Source organism: Leiobunum rupestre, chromosome 1 (assembly GCF_980474605.1).
Source record: "Leiobunum rupestre chromosome 1, qqLeiRupe1.1.hap1, whole genome shotgun sequence".
Lineage (NCBI taxonomy): Eukaryota > Metazoa > Arthropoda > Arachnida > Opiliones > Sclerosomatidae > Leiobunum > Leiobunum rupestre.
In genome coordinates this window covers 98,028,248-98,044,541 of record NC_143384.1, presented here as the reverse complement: position 1 = coordinate 98,044,541, position 16,294 = coordinate 98,028,248, and the positions used below count along the sequence as shown (strand labels likewise).

General features: G+C 34.2%; 1 protein-coding gene and 1 long non-coding RNA gene across 2 annotated transcripts; both read left to right on the top strand.

The window, feature by feature from the left end:
- The first annotated feature begins 7,165 nt into the window (after positions 1-7,165).
- Positions 7,166-12,204, top strand: LOC149969092 (exportin-6-like). Its single transcript, XM_090170314.1, has 16 exons — positions 7,166-7,222; positions 7,618-7,900; positions 8,043-8,086; positions 8,149-8,239; positions 8,310-8,422; positions 8,504-8,701; positions 8,759-9,044; positions 9,115-9,335; positions 9,494-9,711; positions 9,788-9,914; positions 9,976-10,073; positions 10,134-10,242; positions 10,313-10,405; positions 11,243-11,574; positions 11,638-11,935; positions 11,998-12,204. The coding sequence occupies exons 3-16, from the start codon at positions 8,084-8,086 to the stop codon at positions 12,202-12,204; spliced, it is 2,394 nt and encodes a 797-aa protein (XP_090026440.1). The 5' UTR covers positions 7,166-7,222; positions 7,618-7,900; positions 8,043-8,083.
- A 2,910-nt stretch (positions 12,205-15,114) lies between these two features.
- On the top strand, positions 15,115-15,712 carry LOC149969091 (uncharacterized). The gene is made up of 3 exons (XR_016480759.1): positions 15,115-15,429; positions 15,492-15,555; positions 15,623-15,712. It is a non-coding gene; the product is annotated as an uncharacterized LOC149969091 (long non-coding RNA).
- The last annotated feature ends 582 nt before the right edge of the window (positions 15,713-16,294 follow it).

The following is a 16,294-nucleotide window of genomic DNA, read 5'->3' as shown; positions in this document are numbered from 1 at the left end:
TTCCCTCTCTTCCTAATTTTTCTCTGAACCATTTTTTTTTGCTACAGGAACTTCAGCACTATGATCTCGGTCCACAGGGTCATTCACAGACATAGTAACATTTCCGAAAGAGCTATTTACATATTTACACATTGTTTCCCTTGCCCTAAAGTTCAAAACTTGTGCGCGACTTATCTTCGTGTTGAAAGATATATCGTCTAGGGCATCCTCCTGCACTCTCATTGGTTGCTGGGAAGAGTCTTTTCCGTGTCCGTGGGTGACATCACCGGAAGGGCCTGATTCCCAGAATTCAGGCCCACCTTCAAGTTTTTTTTACCATTGGAACCCTTAGCAGTAGATTTTGGTAAAGCCGTCCGCTTTTTCCACATAAGCATTCGAGAAAACATCCTCTGCTCCAAGGATCGATCGGGGGCCAGCTGAACTTTACTGAATTCTAAGACTTGATTAGTCTTCAACTTAGGAGCTGCTTGTAGTATGACCTGTCGAGATTCGTGGCTATCCAAACAAATAAGTACCGGTTTCTCCTTTCTTTCTGTGCCTCTGCCAAAGCGCGTGCTGGTTTTGACGGTAAAAGAGAAAGTCTCCTCTAGTTCCAGATTCTTTCTTAGCCAGTTTTCTGCCCCTTCTGGCGTGTCCATGTCGTCAAAATCCACTCCGAAGGCCACTAAGTTTTCTACTGGGGCCTCATTTAGTTTTTGGCCAGCAATCTCCAGACTTGACTTGTGTTGCAGAGTAGCAATCAATTTATTTTGTTCTTCAACCTTTAGCTGAAGGGAATCCAGCTTACTAGCCAGAAGTCGAGCGTTCTGTTTCTGGCCTACGGCCTCTACTTTACATAGGTTATGTTCTTTTTCAATATCTTTAAAACGCTTATCAAATGCCACATCTCTGGCCTCCAGGTATCGAATAATGCCCTCCCGCATATTAGCTACAAAGCTCTGCATATTCTGAGATGATAAACGATTAGCTTCGTCCAATAAATCCAGTCTTTCCATGATCTTAGATTGTTGAGTGCAGATCTGTCGGGCAACGACCAAATCTAAGGCTGTCATAAGACTGTCAAAAGTTAGATCTGTTGGGAGACCACGCTTAGTTTCCACCTCCAAAGAGGTATCCTTCACCCCCACAAGTTCAAGAGAAGCCACCGGCTTCTCGGTAGGCCCACTTCTACAAGAGGGACAGCTGAAAGAGTTGACAATTTTACGCGGGATTTTCCTAGTTTCCGAAAGTTCAATTTGGACGCATTCAGCATGATACCACCATTGACACGAAATACATCGAATCCAACTGTTGTCTAGATTTTTACCCTTATTTGCAGCACAGTCCACAGAACCACACACACGGCAGACGTTCGAATCATCTCTGTGTAACTTGCCGCATTTAGCGGTCTTTTGGCTTGAGTCCCCAGGCATTGCTTATTTTAACGTTTTCAACAAAACGAAAAAGAATTCCAGGTCTTGGGCTTCGGCGTAGAATTGCAAGCGATTCAGAGAAGATAATATATAATATTTATTTTTGCTAAGCCTAACTTTTATAAATTGATAAATATGAACGAATTTGAAAAAGAGCGCGAGAAAAATTAATGCGACTGCGCGTGACTACAACCACGGCCAACTTTGATCACGCGCTGTTTGCGCTACTACGGCCAACACATTCGTCGAAATTCCGCGAGCAAGGATTTTCCCCCTATAAACTGTACTATAATGTGTAGGAGTTCAGCGCCACGCTCGGTGGTTATATTGTCTTCAATGTAAAAACTATACTAAAAAAAATAATCCGCTAGGGGCGCACCTCCTAGTGGCTACGTCCTAGGAGGTGCATTTCTGAAATAAATTTCGCAAAATGCATTATGAATGCCCACAAGCCGTGCGCGAACGTTTTTAAACTTAGAACCACCATGGACTAATTAATTAGTCCATGGAACCACGCGGTATGTGAAATCTCCGCCGCGAGCCCATAGTACCGTAGCCAAGGCTTATTTTATTGCTTTAAAACTTAAAATTAACACTTAATAATGATTCATCAGAACCTAAAACTGACTATTAAATAAGACTAAGAGTTGTGTTTCTGAAGGTATTTATTTTTCTAATTTGAGATTTAGACGGGTTTTGTGTGGAATTTATAAACCCGAGCGTGAATTTTGAAAAAGACGATGTCGCTACCATAGAAATCTCATAGGTAACTAGAATGCTGCCGTGTAACTGGCAAATGGGCCAAACGTCGTGGCAGATGATAGCCAGATCTCAGCCAATCAGAGCTCAAAGAGTGGTTCTGCCAAGAATTTAATGTCACCAGAGAGAATGACGTCACCTATCTCCCGCTATAGTAGCGGATCCAAGGAGGATTATTATCCTCCTTGGCGGAACCACTCTACGGCTTCTCATTGGCTGAAGGTTCAAGGCGAACTGGCGTCAAGCTCGGCCGTAGGCGGCAGCATTCTAGTTACCTATGAGATTTCTATGGTCGCTACTGCCCTATCGTCGTACGTTAATTTTCTTCTCTCCCGGACAACGCCGTTACCATGGGCCCCTATGGTAGACCTTTACTTATGGGGATCTTTTGATAGGCTTATTATAACTCGGGAGTAAGGTTATGTGTTTTTTTTTGCTCCTATTTCCGTAAGAGCTAGGGCTATATAGCCATAACAGTGAGTAAAGTCACGATCAGGGTTTACATCAAATAACAATGATACAGTGAAATGAAATTTTGAATTCCAGAATCAGGTCAAGATATTATATACAATTAAGAGTAGATAAGAACTAGTTTTTAAATTACATAATAGTTTATAAAAATTTATTGCTTATTAGTCTTTTAATCGAAGAAGAAGGGGCTGTATCTTTAAGTATTTTATTTACAAAAACATAAAGCCGCATAATATTTTATTAGTTAATTATATTAATTATACCCCTACCTGTTAAAACGGCTAACCCCTTATCTTTCCCACCCGCCCGCCACAATAATCAAAGGAGGTGTGCAAATACCATTTTTTGGGGATCGAATCGAATATCAAATATTTTTTTTTCAAGGCACGTCAAATACCGAATCGAATATTTATAACGTCAAATAATTTGGTGGAATATTTTTTGAGCAAAATTTTAAGCCAGTTAACTGATCAAATACCAAATAATTCGACGTATTTGGTTTTGAAATAACCAAATAATTTGCATATTTGTCAAAAAAAAAATTAATTGAAATCACTGTTCATTTTACTTGTAATAGTAAAATACTAAACCAAATGTATAATTTATATTTTATTTTATTTAATAAATTTAAACTATAATACTAAGTTTTACAAACAAAATTTAAAATACACATTAATAAGTTTACCATGGAACAAAAATTAAATATTTATAATTAAAATACACATTTTTAAAGTTTAACCTTGGATGAATGAAGTATATGGATATATCACTCGTACCTTTCCCAACGTTAAACCGGGCGGCCCTCAAAGTCCTCTCGATTTTTTTTTAAATTAGTTGTACAAATTTGTTGTGCATGCGCTGCATGCTCCTTACGCTTAAATGGGTAATGACCTATCATTTTTATGTTTTGATTTTATCTATAAGGTGAGTTTTAGCATATTATTTAGTGAAATTAGTGGTAAATGTAATGGGGAGAATCAAGCGCTGAATAATAAATTTCCTTTAATATTTTGTTAGAATTGCTTGACTGAGGAGCGGGTATGATGGTATCCCCAAAATATCCCATGTACTCCAACTCATTTCAATATAATCCAATTTATAACATCACAAAGATCTTTTACGTTAAAAAATTTATCTAATTTAGTAACTTTATTTTATTAATTAAAAACAATTTTTAAAGAACACAATGTAAATCACTAACCTGAAAATAGTCCTGTAACTTCCGAACCTTACAACGTAAACCTAATTTAGCGAGATTTTTTAAATCCTCCCGCGTGCTTTAGTTTTTACCACCAAAACAGGAGTTTTATCAGTTAGGTGGCGCGCAACTCACTTGTCAGTGGAATAATGTGGGCCGCGTTTCCGAAGGAGTGATATATCCATATACTTCATTCATCCAAGGTTTAACTCATAGAAATCTCATAGGTAACTAGAATGCTGCCGTCTACGGCCGAGCTTGACGCCAGTTCGCCTTGAACCTTCAGCCAATGAGAAGCCGTAGAGTGGTTCCGCCAAGGAGGATAATAATCCTCCTCTGGTGACATTAAATTCTTGGCAGAACCACTCTTTGAGATCTGGCTATCGTCTGCCACGGCGTTTGGCCCATTTGCCAGTTACACGGCAGCATTCTAGTTACCTATGAGATTTCTATGGTTTAACTACCCCAGGTGTTTGATTATTCCCTGGCGAGATTGTGCGACCTAAACTTGACCAACTAGTTTAACTTTTATCTTTACTCCCTTTTTTTGCGTTTCTCCCATTATATTATTATTTATGCTCTAATCTGTGCTTTCTGTTTTACTCTAGTCTCGAATGACCCTTTTAACTCGTCGTATAGTGCCTTTTTCTTTTACGAACCTTGCACTGTACCAGGGGGTAGAAACCATTGAGTTGGGAATAATACTATCTAGAGCCCCAGTTCAAATTTTCCCCATAGGCTTTAACACAGCATTAGTGAAGATAGGAACGAAAATCATGGGAGGGTTATCAACTACGACAAAAGCCACCTATGAGCGAAAAATGCAACTATTTAAATGAAAAATTCTTCGATGGCCCCTGCCGCCACCTATTAGCGACTTTGTGAACTATTATAATTTTAACTTTTGAATTGAAGAGGGAAAGCGACGCGATTTTAAGAAAAAATTTGAAAACGCGTTTTTTTAAATTAAAGTCATGTATATCTGAAAACTCTTTATTAACACAATAAAGGTTTCTTTTGTGAGTTATTTACTATTTTGTAATAGATTTTGAGTGAAATTTTAAGCATTATGGGTAGGAGTAGCACTAATATTCCAAAAAAATAGAATACATTTTTATTCTAAATTATTGAAAATTACAATAAGGTTTCCAGGTAAAGTGAATCCTTTGTTGCAAAAATGGCTCAAAGCCATTGGAAGATCAGACTGGGTTCCAAACGCAACAGATGCAGTTTGCGGTGATCATTTTACAGAGGAAGACTTCAGGAAAAACACCACTTTTAAAATGCTTACAAACACTGCAACACCTTCACTTTTTTTAAATACCAATTTTAGAGCTGGCATGGTACTATTTAAGAAGAAAATAAATTATTAGACCATTACTTAGATAACTTTTTACAGAAAACGAACAGTAGAAAGTGGGGTGGCGGAGTGGTTAGCACTTTCGCCTCGCAGCGAGAGTAATCGGGTTCGATCCCAGCTAGTAGCACTTGGTGAAAATCCGTAACAACTCTTTCTGCGTAACGTTTGTAAGTTCTCTCCCCACTGGTTAAAGGGTTTTCCCCCGAGATCTTCGGTTTCCCAATCCCATATAAACTTGATGAGGTTAACGGTAATAGTTAGTGTATATTATTTATATTCATTATTATTTTTTTGTATTCATTTTTTACATACTTTATTTTGTTTTAGTGCAATTTAATCTTTTAAAATACTCTAAATTATTTCAAAATGAAATATGATTTACCAAGAAACTTCGTTGTTTTGTTTTAGCTTTAAATTATAATAGTTCACAAAGTCGCTCATAGGTGGCTTTTGTCGTAGTTGATAACCCTCCCATGATTTTCGTTCCTATCTTCACTAATGCTGTGTTAAAGCCTATGGGGAAAATTTGAACTGGGGCTCTAGCTAGTATTATTCCCAACTCAATGGTAGAAACGTACGCGAAATGCGTTGTCTCATGCGATTCCCTAGTGGGAGAGGTGGGGGTGGAAGTTTAGTCTGAAAAGTTTGTGGGTTCGTCTGCTTCCGTATCTGGACCTCGTTCGGGCCTCGGGCTAAAAATAGATCACGCTTATTGTCAAAAGAAACAACACAAATCTAAAAAGCCGAATGGTTAGTATTACAATTTTAATTATCATCGATGTACTCATAAATTGTTTGTTTTAAATATAATTTCAGGGGTAAACTTTAAAAAACCGCTTCAAAATTAATATCTTTGCCCAATGAAGAGATTGAATCTCCTGATTTACCTTTTGTAAAAATAAGTTTTAAATGCTTAATTTCAAATGTTTTTCTATATTTTTATTCTTTTTAAACAGTTTTGCTTAGAAAAAAATTAACCGGCAAAATTTCGATTAACCATAAAAAGTTTGGTTAACTGTTTTTTATGAACATTTTATAGGAATAAACAACGATTTAACATGCAAAAAAAAATCGGTTTTATCCTATATTTTTTCGATAATTTGCGGTTATGCATAAAAATAAATAATTGGATAATTTCTAATTCAAACGCCGATCTCTAATTAAGGTAAATCCAATAAAAATGATGACAAATGAAGCATATTTACAATTGAAGGCACCAACGTATTAATAAACTTCGCTACAACTTCAATTTAACCCAACTTATGATTAAAGATGATTTGTGATAGTTCTTACAACTCTTGATTTTCCCATATTTAGTTTACACCTTGGTAAAATAAAATAAACCTTAGTTAAATATTATATCTGGTTAATGTAACTTAAAAGAAATACCTTTGAAATCCAATCAGTAAAATAAAGAAAATTTACGCTTCAAATCAAACTTGGTCAAACCAGCAGCCAGCACCGACCGCGGATACGAGATTTAAAACTGAACCGAACTGAATTTTTCAGACTTTTTACCCCCACGCTATTACATTGCCCCCCGCAACTAGGGAATCACATGGTTAGACGCGAGCCCGTAGGAATCTCGCCTCATTTCCAATAGTTCTTTTTATAAACTAACGTGGCCTTCTTGTTTAAATGTTGCTCTTACGTCACAGTCTCTTACTTTCACAAGCTTACTAGCGCGCGCTACAGTCGCGAGGAATATAGGTTTTTTTAGCGCGCGTGCAAATCGCTCGTGCGCAAAATATACTAATAAAGCTGTGTCTTGTGACGTAAGAGCAACATTTTAACAAGTTGGGCAAGACCACTTTTTATTTTATAAAATCAACTATTGACTGTACGGCCACATAATTATAAGCTTACGCTAACTTAGTGACCGATTTCTTTACTAAATAGATAAATAAATTTTAGTATTTTTTGTATGCTGCTACCTTGTTCATTTCAGTTTAAACCAAGCTTAATATAATTAAATACAAACGTGCTTCAATTATCGATAGTTATACATTGGTCGAATTCAAAGTAAATTTTACCTAATAGATGTCTATTTATTTTTGGTTTTGGTTACCATCATGGTTACCATCTCTTACCGGTGGCATTTTCTTGTGGCACGGCCAACTTTGATTTATCGCGCATCTCTCGCGCTACAGCGGCCATCTCATTCGTTGGCGTTTCTGTGTTAACCTATGAGCAAAAGATGTGTATGACGTCAGCGCCCCTAGCGGATTATTTTTTTAGTATAGTTTTTACATTGAAGACAATATAACCACCGAGCGTGGCGCTGAACTCCTACACATTATAGTACAGTTTATAGGGGGAAAATCCTTGCTCGCGGAATTTCGACGAATGTGTTGGCCGTAGTAGCGCAAACAGCGCGTGATCAAAGTTGGCCGTGGTTGTAGTTAAAGAATTTAAAGTTTACCGCTGGCAGTATATGTTTTGGGCACCATCTCTTGGGAACCGGTGGCATTAATTTCAAAAAATTACTCGAATCCATGTGGTTGCTACGTTGTTCAAATCGTTTTTGAATTTTGCTTAATATTTCAATGATTTCGTGTTAAAATAGAATAATTTTTCACTTAAATATTCTTATAGTTATTAAACTTAATTCATACGTAAATTTTTTTATCAATATTACCCATGTCAAACCTCTGATGTGCTAACTAAACGGAATATTTCAACGATCTACCAAGGCTTAAGGTATTACAAATTATCAGGCCTTGGCCTTGAAAAGTGTCAAGTTTTCTCCCTTAGTAATCGAACTATCCCATCTATGAAAATTACAGATTATGAACTCCGGTTTATTGTCTGATAATAAAATTAGGTTTCATAATTCTTTCAGAATTTCGTGCATTTTACACCAAAGCAGATGTAAATGTGAAAATGGTAAGTTTTAGAATCATTTCAATTGTTTAATAAGCTGTATTATTGATAATTTATGTTTTTAGGCATCCGACGAAGAATTATTAAAGGCTCTAGAAGCCTTAATGTCGGAGTTCTTTGAAATAGGAACGTCAAATGAACGCAAAAGAGAAATTGGTTAGAACTATTTACTAGAACTTAATTAATTTTGTTTTTTTTCTGTGATCTTGATGGCAATAATTTTCAGAAAACCAAGTGAATAATTTTAGTCAACAACAAGGTGCATGGAAACACTGTTTATTCTTCCTATCGCACACTAACAATGAATTTGTGATGATGTACTGTTTGACAGTTCTAGAAGTAAGCTAACCCTTAAAGAAACAGATTTTATTTTACATCAATCCTTGTTTGTAATGCATGTTTTGATTTTGTTACACGCAGACTCTTATTAACAAGCAATGGATAAGCATGCTTGGTGAAGAAAAATCGGAAATTAGGACTGTATTATATAAATTTTTATTAACTCACCACCAGCAAGTGCCAAATTTTATACGGAATAAATTGGGAAAGTTAGTCGTTGATATTGGCCGTAATGATTGGCCTCATTTTTATCCAGATTTTTTTACAAATATATTACAGGTATTTGGAACTAAGCTTATCATCTTCAAAATTGTACTAATTTTTGTTATAATTTAGTTAATACAAAGTAGTGATACCGTATCTCTTGGTCTAATGCTGCTTCAAACTGCGTCCGAAGAGTTGGCGTTTCCCCGGGAAAATTTATCAAACTCCCGCAAAGAAGAACTTCAGAAACTACTCTCTGATCAAGTTCCTGCAGTTTTAAACATCATTGGAGGTTTGTTAGAAAACATACTTGACAAACACCGGCATTTGGTGACCGCTACGCCTCCTCCTTCTCCTACTCACGGAACTATTGGTTCTCCTCAACTATCGCTGTTTAGTACCTCTCCCCTTGACACTGGTGAGTTTCCTTTTTTTTCTTTAAAATGTAAAAACGTAAATGATAAGATTTAAATGTGTTCTTTCAAAAGGTGATTTTCTGCATAGCATGTTCAAATCATCGAATAAAAGCCCTTTCGAAGCTTTACCACCTCTCGATCAAGAATCGCACCAACTTTGCGTACAAGCTTTGAATACATTGGCCCAATTATTTAGTTGGATTTCACTGTCCACGAGTTTAACTCCGGCTCTCTTAACAACGGTGTTTCATTTGGCCAGTTTTGGATGTGATCCAGTAGCAACTCATCACGAAGTAAATATCTTTCAATAGACCATTTAACTCAGACTGGTAAACGGCTTATGCTATTTTGGTTGCTAACTTGAATAGTGCATTTCAATGTGTAATCCAAAAATAGTATCTCTGAAAGGGATCCGTTGGTATTTCATGAGTATTGTTAATTTTTCTTTCAGGTAACAAATAAATCTCAACTTGGGATATTAGCCATGGGCTGTATCAACGAAATCATGTCAAAAAATTGCGTTCCAGCTGAGTTTGAAGATTTCATGCTTCAAATGTTTCAGTACACATTCCATCTTCTGCAGAGGGTGACGAAGGATCTTCCATCCTCGTCTTGTGGCGCATCTGCTAGCTCAAACTGTACCAATTCACTGGCGTCTCTAGATGAAAAGTATTTTTTATTCTTTTCCAGTTTTTGTTCTACTATTTTTATAAGAATAATTGACCTAACTTGTATTGTTTTATAGCTATATAGAAAAGTTTACGGACTTTCTTCGGTTATTTGTAAATGGTCATCTACCGAGATTTGAAAATAATACTCAGTTTCCCATCTTGGAGTTCCTAGAGTTATTATTTCATTACACATTTCATCAAGTAATAAAATTTAATGGCATTTCACTTTAATGTAGATTGTAATTATTAAATCGTTTTTCAGCCTACGCAGCATGGTTTTTACTCGTGCTTAGAAATTTGGGGTACGTTCCTAGAATATCTATCAAGTCAATCCAAGAATAGAAATAACATTGTTGAAAGGTAAATTTATCAGTATTTTGTACTTCCAATTTTTTAATCATATTTTCTTTAATTATGTAGGTATAAGCATGCTTTACACCTACTCGTTACGGAGATTTTAACCAAAATGCAGTTTAAGTTTAATCAAACTAGTCTAGAAGAACTTGATGATGAGAGTTTAGATGATGATGTAAGTTCAGTTGTTATTAATTTTAGATAAAGGAACCAAACCTCATCCATCTAAAAAATTTTTCTTACAGTCAGAAACTGAATGGCAAAGGTTCTTACGTCATTCCTTAGAAACTATTGCGAAAGTTGCGGAATTAATGCCATTAGAAACATTTGGAATTTTGGTAAAATTTAATTTATTTTAGTTAGGCCTTAAGACGGCGGCACACGTGAGACGCGAAGCAAGCAATGCGACATGAAATTAGAAAAAATCCTAGTTTCGCACACTCTTAACTTGCTCGTGCACGAGCTTGGTTTTTGAAACAACACATGCGTGCACGCTCAAAATTCGCTTGCGAGCTTTATGTGTGCAGCCGCCTTAATCTGAAAAGCTCAAAAATTGTCGAGCCTCAAATTGAGTCCTAGGCTTAGTTTTTGGTACTCAAAACTATTATTATTAGAAAACTAAACCAAAACCATAAGTTACATAACATAGGGTGCCCTAGCTGTTTATTGTCAGTTGTTTTTCGGTTCATCAGTCCACTATTTTCTTGTTGTAATAACTTGTATGGCCAGTTATTAATTAAGACTTCACAAATATGGCCTAAAATGAACGTAAAACCTCGGGCAGTAAACATTCTTTATTTTTAAAAAATGTTTAACTTAATAAACCCAATTATTCAGAGCCTTCTTAAGCTAAATCTATTATTGAGTACTCGAAACCCCTCTTTATAGAGCTAAACCTAATTATTCGAGTATTTAAAACCCCTGTTTTAACTAAGAGTAATTATTTGAGTACCTGAAACCCCATTTTTAAGCTAAACCTGATTATTCGAGTACTTGAAACCACTTTTTAAGCTAAGCCTAAAAGTTCGAAAGCTTGGCTTGATACTTGAAAAAGTGAAAATTTTCATACTCGAAGCTCGGCTCAAAACCTAGAAATCAAGGCTCTCACATGCCTAATTTTAGTCATTGTAGAAGTGCATATTCGATGATTTCATATAACAATGTTACTCTTGTAGTTTTCTGTTTTCCAATCCAATTTGGAAATTTATTTGGGGTTGGAGAACTTTGTCAGCAACAATGAGAACAAATTGGAACATCGTCATTTAAGAGTGACGGCTGAGAACGAGTGCAGAAGACTTCATTGCTCCTTAAGAGACCTTTCTTCCATATTACAAGGAATCGGGAGGCTTGCCAATTTATTTATAGGCGAAGAATTCTTTAAAAATTTCACCACAATACATGATACGCTAAAAAGGCTATGCCATGTTGCTTCGTATAGCAACAAAATGAAACTTTACGAAGTTGAAACTGCTGCCAATTCCGTTCTCAAAGCAGATTTTATTGAAGTGTAAGTTAACTTGACTGTATTTTCTTGTATTAAACTAAATTACAATTTTATAAAAATTTTTAGTCATGCCCAAACATTAGCTACAATCAAAGCCTTCTGCCATTGGTTATTCCAGTATTATTGCGAAACGCTACAAAATAATCACCAGAAAGAGGAATTTTCGACATCCATTACGTCCTTAGTTGAAGCTACAGTTCCTAATCTCGCCAATCAAACTCCAGAGAAAATACGCCACAGTGCAGCCCATTTGTTCCTTTCCTTAACGGCCACCGTCCGACCTTCCTTTTTATTTAATTTGGAACCTGTACATCAGTTGTTTGAATCTTCAACGAGGGGAGATCTTCATAGTATGCCTTTAGAGGTAAATACATGGGAGGTTTTTTTTCTTAATTTTGCTGTTACATATGCTTTGTTTATTACTAGGCTCAGCTTCTAGCATATAGGTCTCTTGAAAATATACTTCTTCTTCCATGGCCTAATGTCTCTGATTCAGATCAAGAATGGGCAAAACGTTCCGACCATTACAAAATATTTATTCTTTCGCTCTCAGCCCCTATGACAAGAGTGTGTTCCACAGCTGGTCTGCGGGACCATAAGGAGATACAAGATCAAGGTAAACCCTATGTATAGCCTTTGCCCCATGTTACTTAAGCCTTTGCTCATATTTTGTAAGCCTTTGCTCATATTTTGTAAGCCTTTGCTCATATTTTGTAAGCCTTTGCTCATATTTTGTAAGCCTTTGCTCATATTTTGTAAGCCTTTGCTCATATTTTGTAAGCCTTTGCTCATATTTTGTAAGCCTTTGCTCATATTTTGTAAGCCTTTGCTCATATTTTGTAAGCCTTTGCTCATATTTTGTAAGCCTTTGCTCATATTTTGTAAGCCTTTGCTCATATTTTGTAAGCCTTTGCTCATATTTTGTAAGCCTTTGCTCATATTTTGTAAGCCTTTGCTCATCTTTTGTAAGCCTTTGCTCATCTTTTGTAAGCCTTTGCTCATCTTTTGTAAGCCTTTGCTCATATTTTGTAAGCCTTTGCTCATTTTTTGTAAGCCTTTGCTCATTTTTTGTAAGCCTTTGCTCATTTTTTGTAAGCCTTTGCTCATTTTTTGTAAGCCTTTGCTCATTTTTTGTAAGCCTTTGCTCATTTTTTGTAAGCCTTTGCTCATTTTTTGTAAGCCTTTGCTCATTTTTTGTAAGCCTTTGCTCATATTTTGTAAGCCTTTGCTCATATTTTGTAAGCCTTTGCTCATATTTTGTAAGCCTTTGCTCATATTTTGTAAGCCTTTGCTCATTTTTTGTAAGCCTTTGCTCATTTTTTGTAAGCCTTTGCTCATTTTTTGTAAGCCTTTGCTCATATTTTGTAAGCCCTTGCTCATATTTTGTAAGCCCTTGCTCATATTTTGTAAGCCTTTGCTCATATTTTGTAAGCCTTTGCTCATATTTTGTAAGCCTTTGCTCATATTTTGTAAGCCTTTGCTCATATTTTGTAAGCCTTTGCTCATTTTTTGTAAGCCTTTGCTCATTTTTTGTAAGCCTTTGCTCATATTTTGTAAGCCCTTGCTCATATTTTGTAAGCCTTTGCTCATATTTTGTAAGCCTTTGCTCATATTTTGTAAGCCTTTGCTCATTTTTTGTAAGCCTTTGCTCATTTTTTGTAAGCCTTTGCTCATTTTTTGTAAGCCTTTGCTCATTTTTTGTAAGCCTTTGCTCATTTTTTGTAAGCCTTTGCTCATTTTTTGTAAGCCTTTGCTCATTTTTTGTAAGCCTTTGCTCATTTTTTGTAAGCCTTTGCTCATTTTTTGTAAGCCTTTGCTCATATTTTGTAAGCCTTTGCTCATATTTTGTAAGCCTTTGCTCATATTTTGTAAGCCTTTGCTCATATTTTGTAAGCCTTTGCTCATATTTTGTAAGCCTTTGCTCATATTTTGTAAGCCTTTGCTCATATTTTGTAAGCCTTTGCAAGTCTTTGCCTTAATATAATAACCTCTTTGCCCATTAGGATTTGCTTTTTTTTTTCGTTTTAGCCAAACCAATAATGAAATGGACAATGTGTGTTTTAACGGACCTAATCATAAACTTGCAAGAGGCAACTGTCCGGACAAAACAGATAGCTTATCAACCCATTCAAGAAGTTGTTTACTACATAGTTACTCTGTTTCCTATTTATCTTAGTCAACCCGGTAAACATACAATTTTAAACACCCTTTCAAAAAATTTTAACCACTGCTGTTCCCTTTTAGACATTGGGGAGGTAATAATGGAATTTTTCCTGGCACTTTTCGATGTTTTTCGGGGCCAAATGATTAATGATTTGGATCGACAAGAAGTTAAAATAGTTACAACTTTAGAGTAAGGAATACTAATTTTTAAAAAATAATTACAATAATTAAGATAAATATTTTTATTTAGTTGCAAATTATCTCCACCAAATTCGGATTTAAACGATCGTTGGCGAATTTTACAACTACGACTCAAGGTATTTACAATATTTTTTTATTTATTTTTATTTAAAAAAATTAAATTTATTTTTTTTAAAAATAGGACTCAAATCTCATAATATTTTAATTTTGTGAATTAGACAATTTTTTATTTAAAGACTTTGTGTTTTTTAATTTTTTTATTGTTTTTTTTGTAAAGGTTAAACAATTTAAAAAAATGTTTTATATTTTTTATTTAAAATGTTTTCTTTTTAAAAAGTTTAAGTGTTTTTTAAATATGTTTTCAAAAATAACTAGCTTTATTAATTTAATTCAGGAGGTGGAGGCTCTTTTTAATACTTCATAATCTACTTTTTCTTTTTTAACTAGCTTTATTAATTTAATGTTGGGATTGGTACAAAGACCTTTTTTTCTATATTAAACATCCTTTGTTTTCATCTTTTTTATACAATACATTTTCAAGAAATTGTATTATTCTTATCTTTTTGACATGTATCAAATTTTTTTGGTTAAATTAATTGGTTTATATAAATATTTTTTTTTGTTTTTATTAGTATTAGATTTTTTATATTTTCTTTTATTATTATTATTATTATTATTTAAAAAACTTCTTGAAAATTTATTGTTTACAACTGATGTAAACAAAGTTCATCTGGGATACAATCTATTGCTCATTTCGAACTACCCATTGGTCATTTATTAATCTTATTTTTTTTATTTTTTTCATGTCTTCTATATACTTTTTTATACTAATATCGTGTTTAAACTTTAATGTTTGATTTTCTTATATATGTTTATTTTAGTAATTAACTGAAATTTTATTAGTACATTTTGTACTAGGTTGTTTAAAAATTGAATATAATTGTTTTTTATTAAATTTAAAAAACTTGTTTAAGAAGGATAGGGATAATTAGTTAACCTTAGTTGTACTACAAAATTAATAATTATTCCCAAAGGCAATATTTTTAAATTTTAAAATATAGGTCAGGCTTAAATTATAAAATATAAATGTAAAGGATTTTTACCAGGAGAAATCTAGAATCAAGATGTCTGGTGAATTATATCTAAAGCCTGTACTTTCTTTGCCGCGATCGTTAAAATTTCTCTCTCTTCGAGTAGTAAGAATGTATAATCTTTTTAAAAACAAACTATTTGTTTAGCTACGAAATTCTTCAATTATTTAGCAAATATATGCAGATGTTTTGTGGTGGAATCACAAGAATTTAAAACAGTTTGAGTCTGAACTTCACGTGTTAGATCAAATTCAACATGTTGGCATTGTACAACATAACGTTCGAACTGTTTTAATTAATTCAAACATTCTCGAACTGTATACTTCCAAAGCGATTAAGACCAAAACCAGTGTTTTTATTCGGGCGATGTTAGAGCAACAAAAAAAGTTAAAGAATTCTTGTGGTAAATATTTTTAGATAATTTCGTTTTTAATAGATTAATTTATTTATATCTATAAATTCTAGCCCGAATTTCCAACCCGACATGTCGTTTTGTACCGAAGAGGAAAAATATCTTCTACGAATTGATGTAATTATAATTATTTTTAATTATACACTTAAAATATTTTTAACATTGTGTTTTTTATATTTTTTAGCCTTCAAATTATTTATACCCCCTTCTTTAATTCTTTATTATTTATTAATTTAATTTGTTAGATTATATTTTAGTTTTATTTGTAGTGTTTTTTGTGTTGTTAAGTGTTTAAAAAATATATTGTTTGAAATATAATAGTTATTAAATAATATAATAACTAATTGTGTTTTTGATTACTTTTACTAAAACTAACATTGTTTTAAAATAATAAATCTTATTAAAATATTTGCGAAAAAAATGAAAAAAAACTTATTTATATTAATATAAATTTTAAAGTATTTTGGGTGGGATCAAAAGTTGCCAAGGCTATAAAACGAAGGTTTCCCTATCTCGCAATTAACTAATTAGCCTTTTAAACGGCTAAAAAACGATATCAAAAGTTAATTAACATAAGTAATCGGGGGGTCACATATTACCGCCGATATCTCGGTCCGAGCTTGTCCGATCGTGTCCAAACTTGTTGGGGTGATAGACCGAGGCTTAGGGGTGGTGGACAGTGCTCTAGCATCGAGGTCAAAGATCATCTTCAAGGTGAAATTTAGAGTTAAAATTAAAATATGTTTTTTTAATTTTTCCAAGGTCAAAAATTGGTTTTTAGAAAAAATTTTGGGGTTGTTATGGCGGCCATCTTGGAAAAAATGGTTCATATTTAGTTATTATCTACTCACAGCAG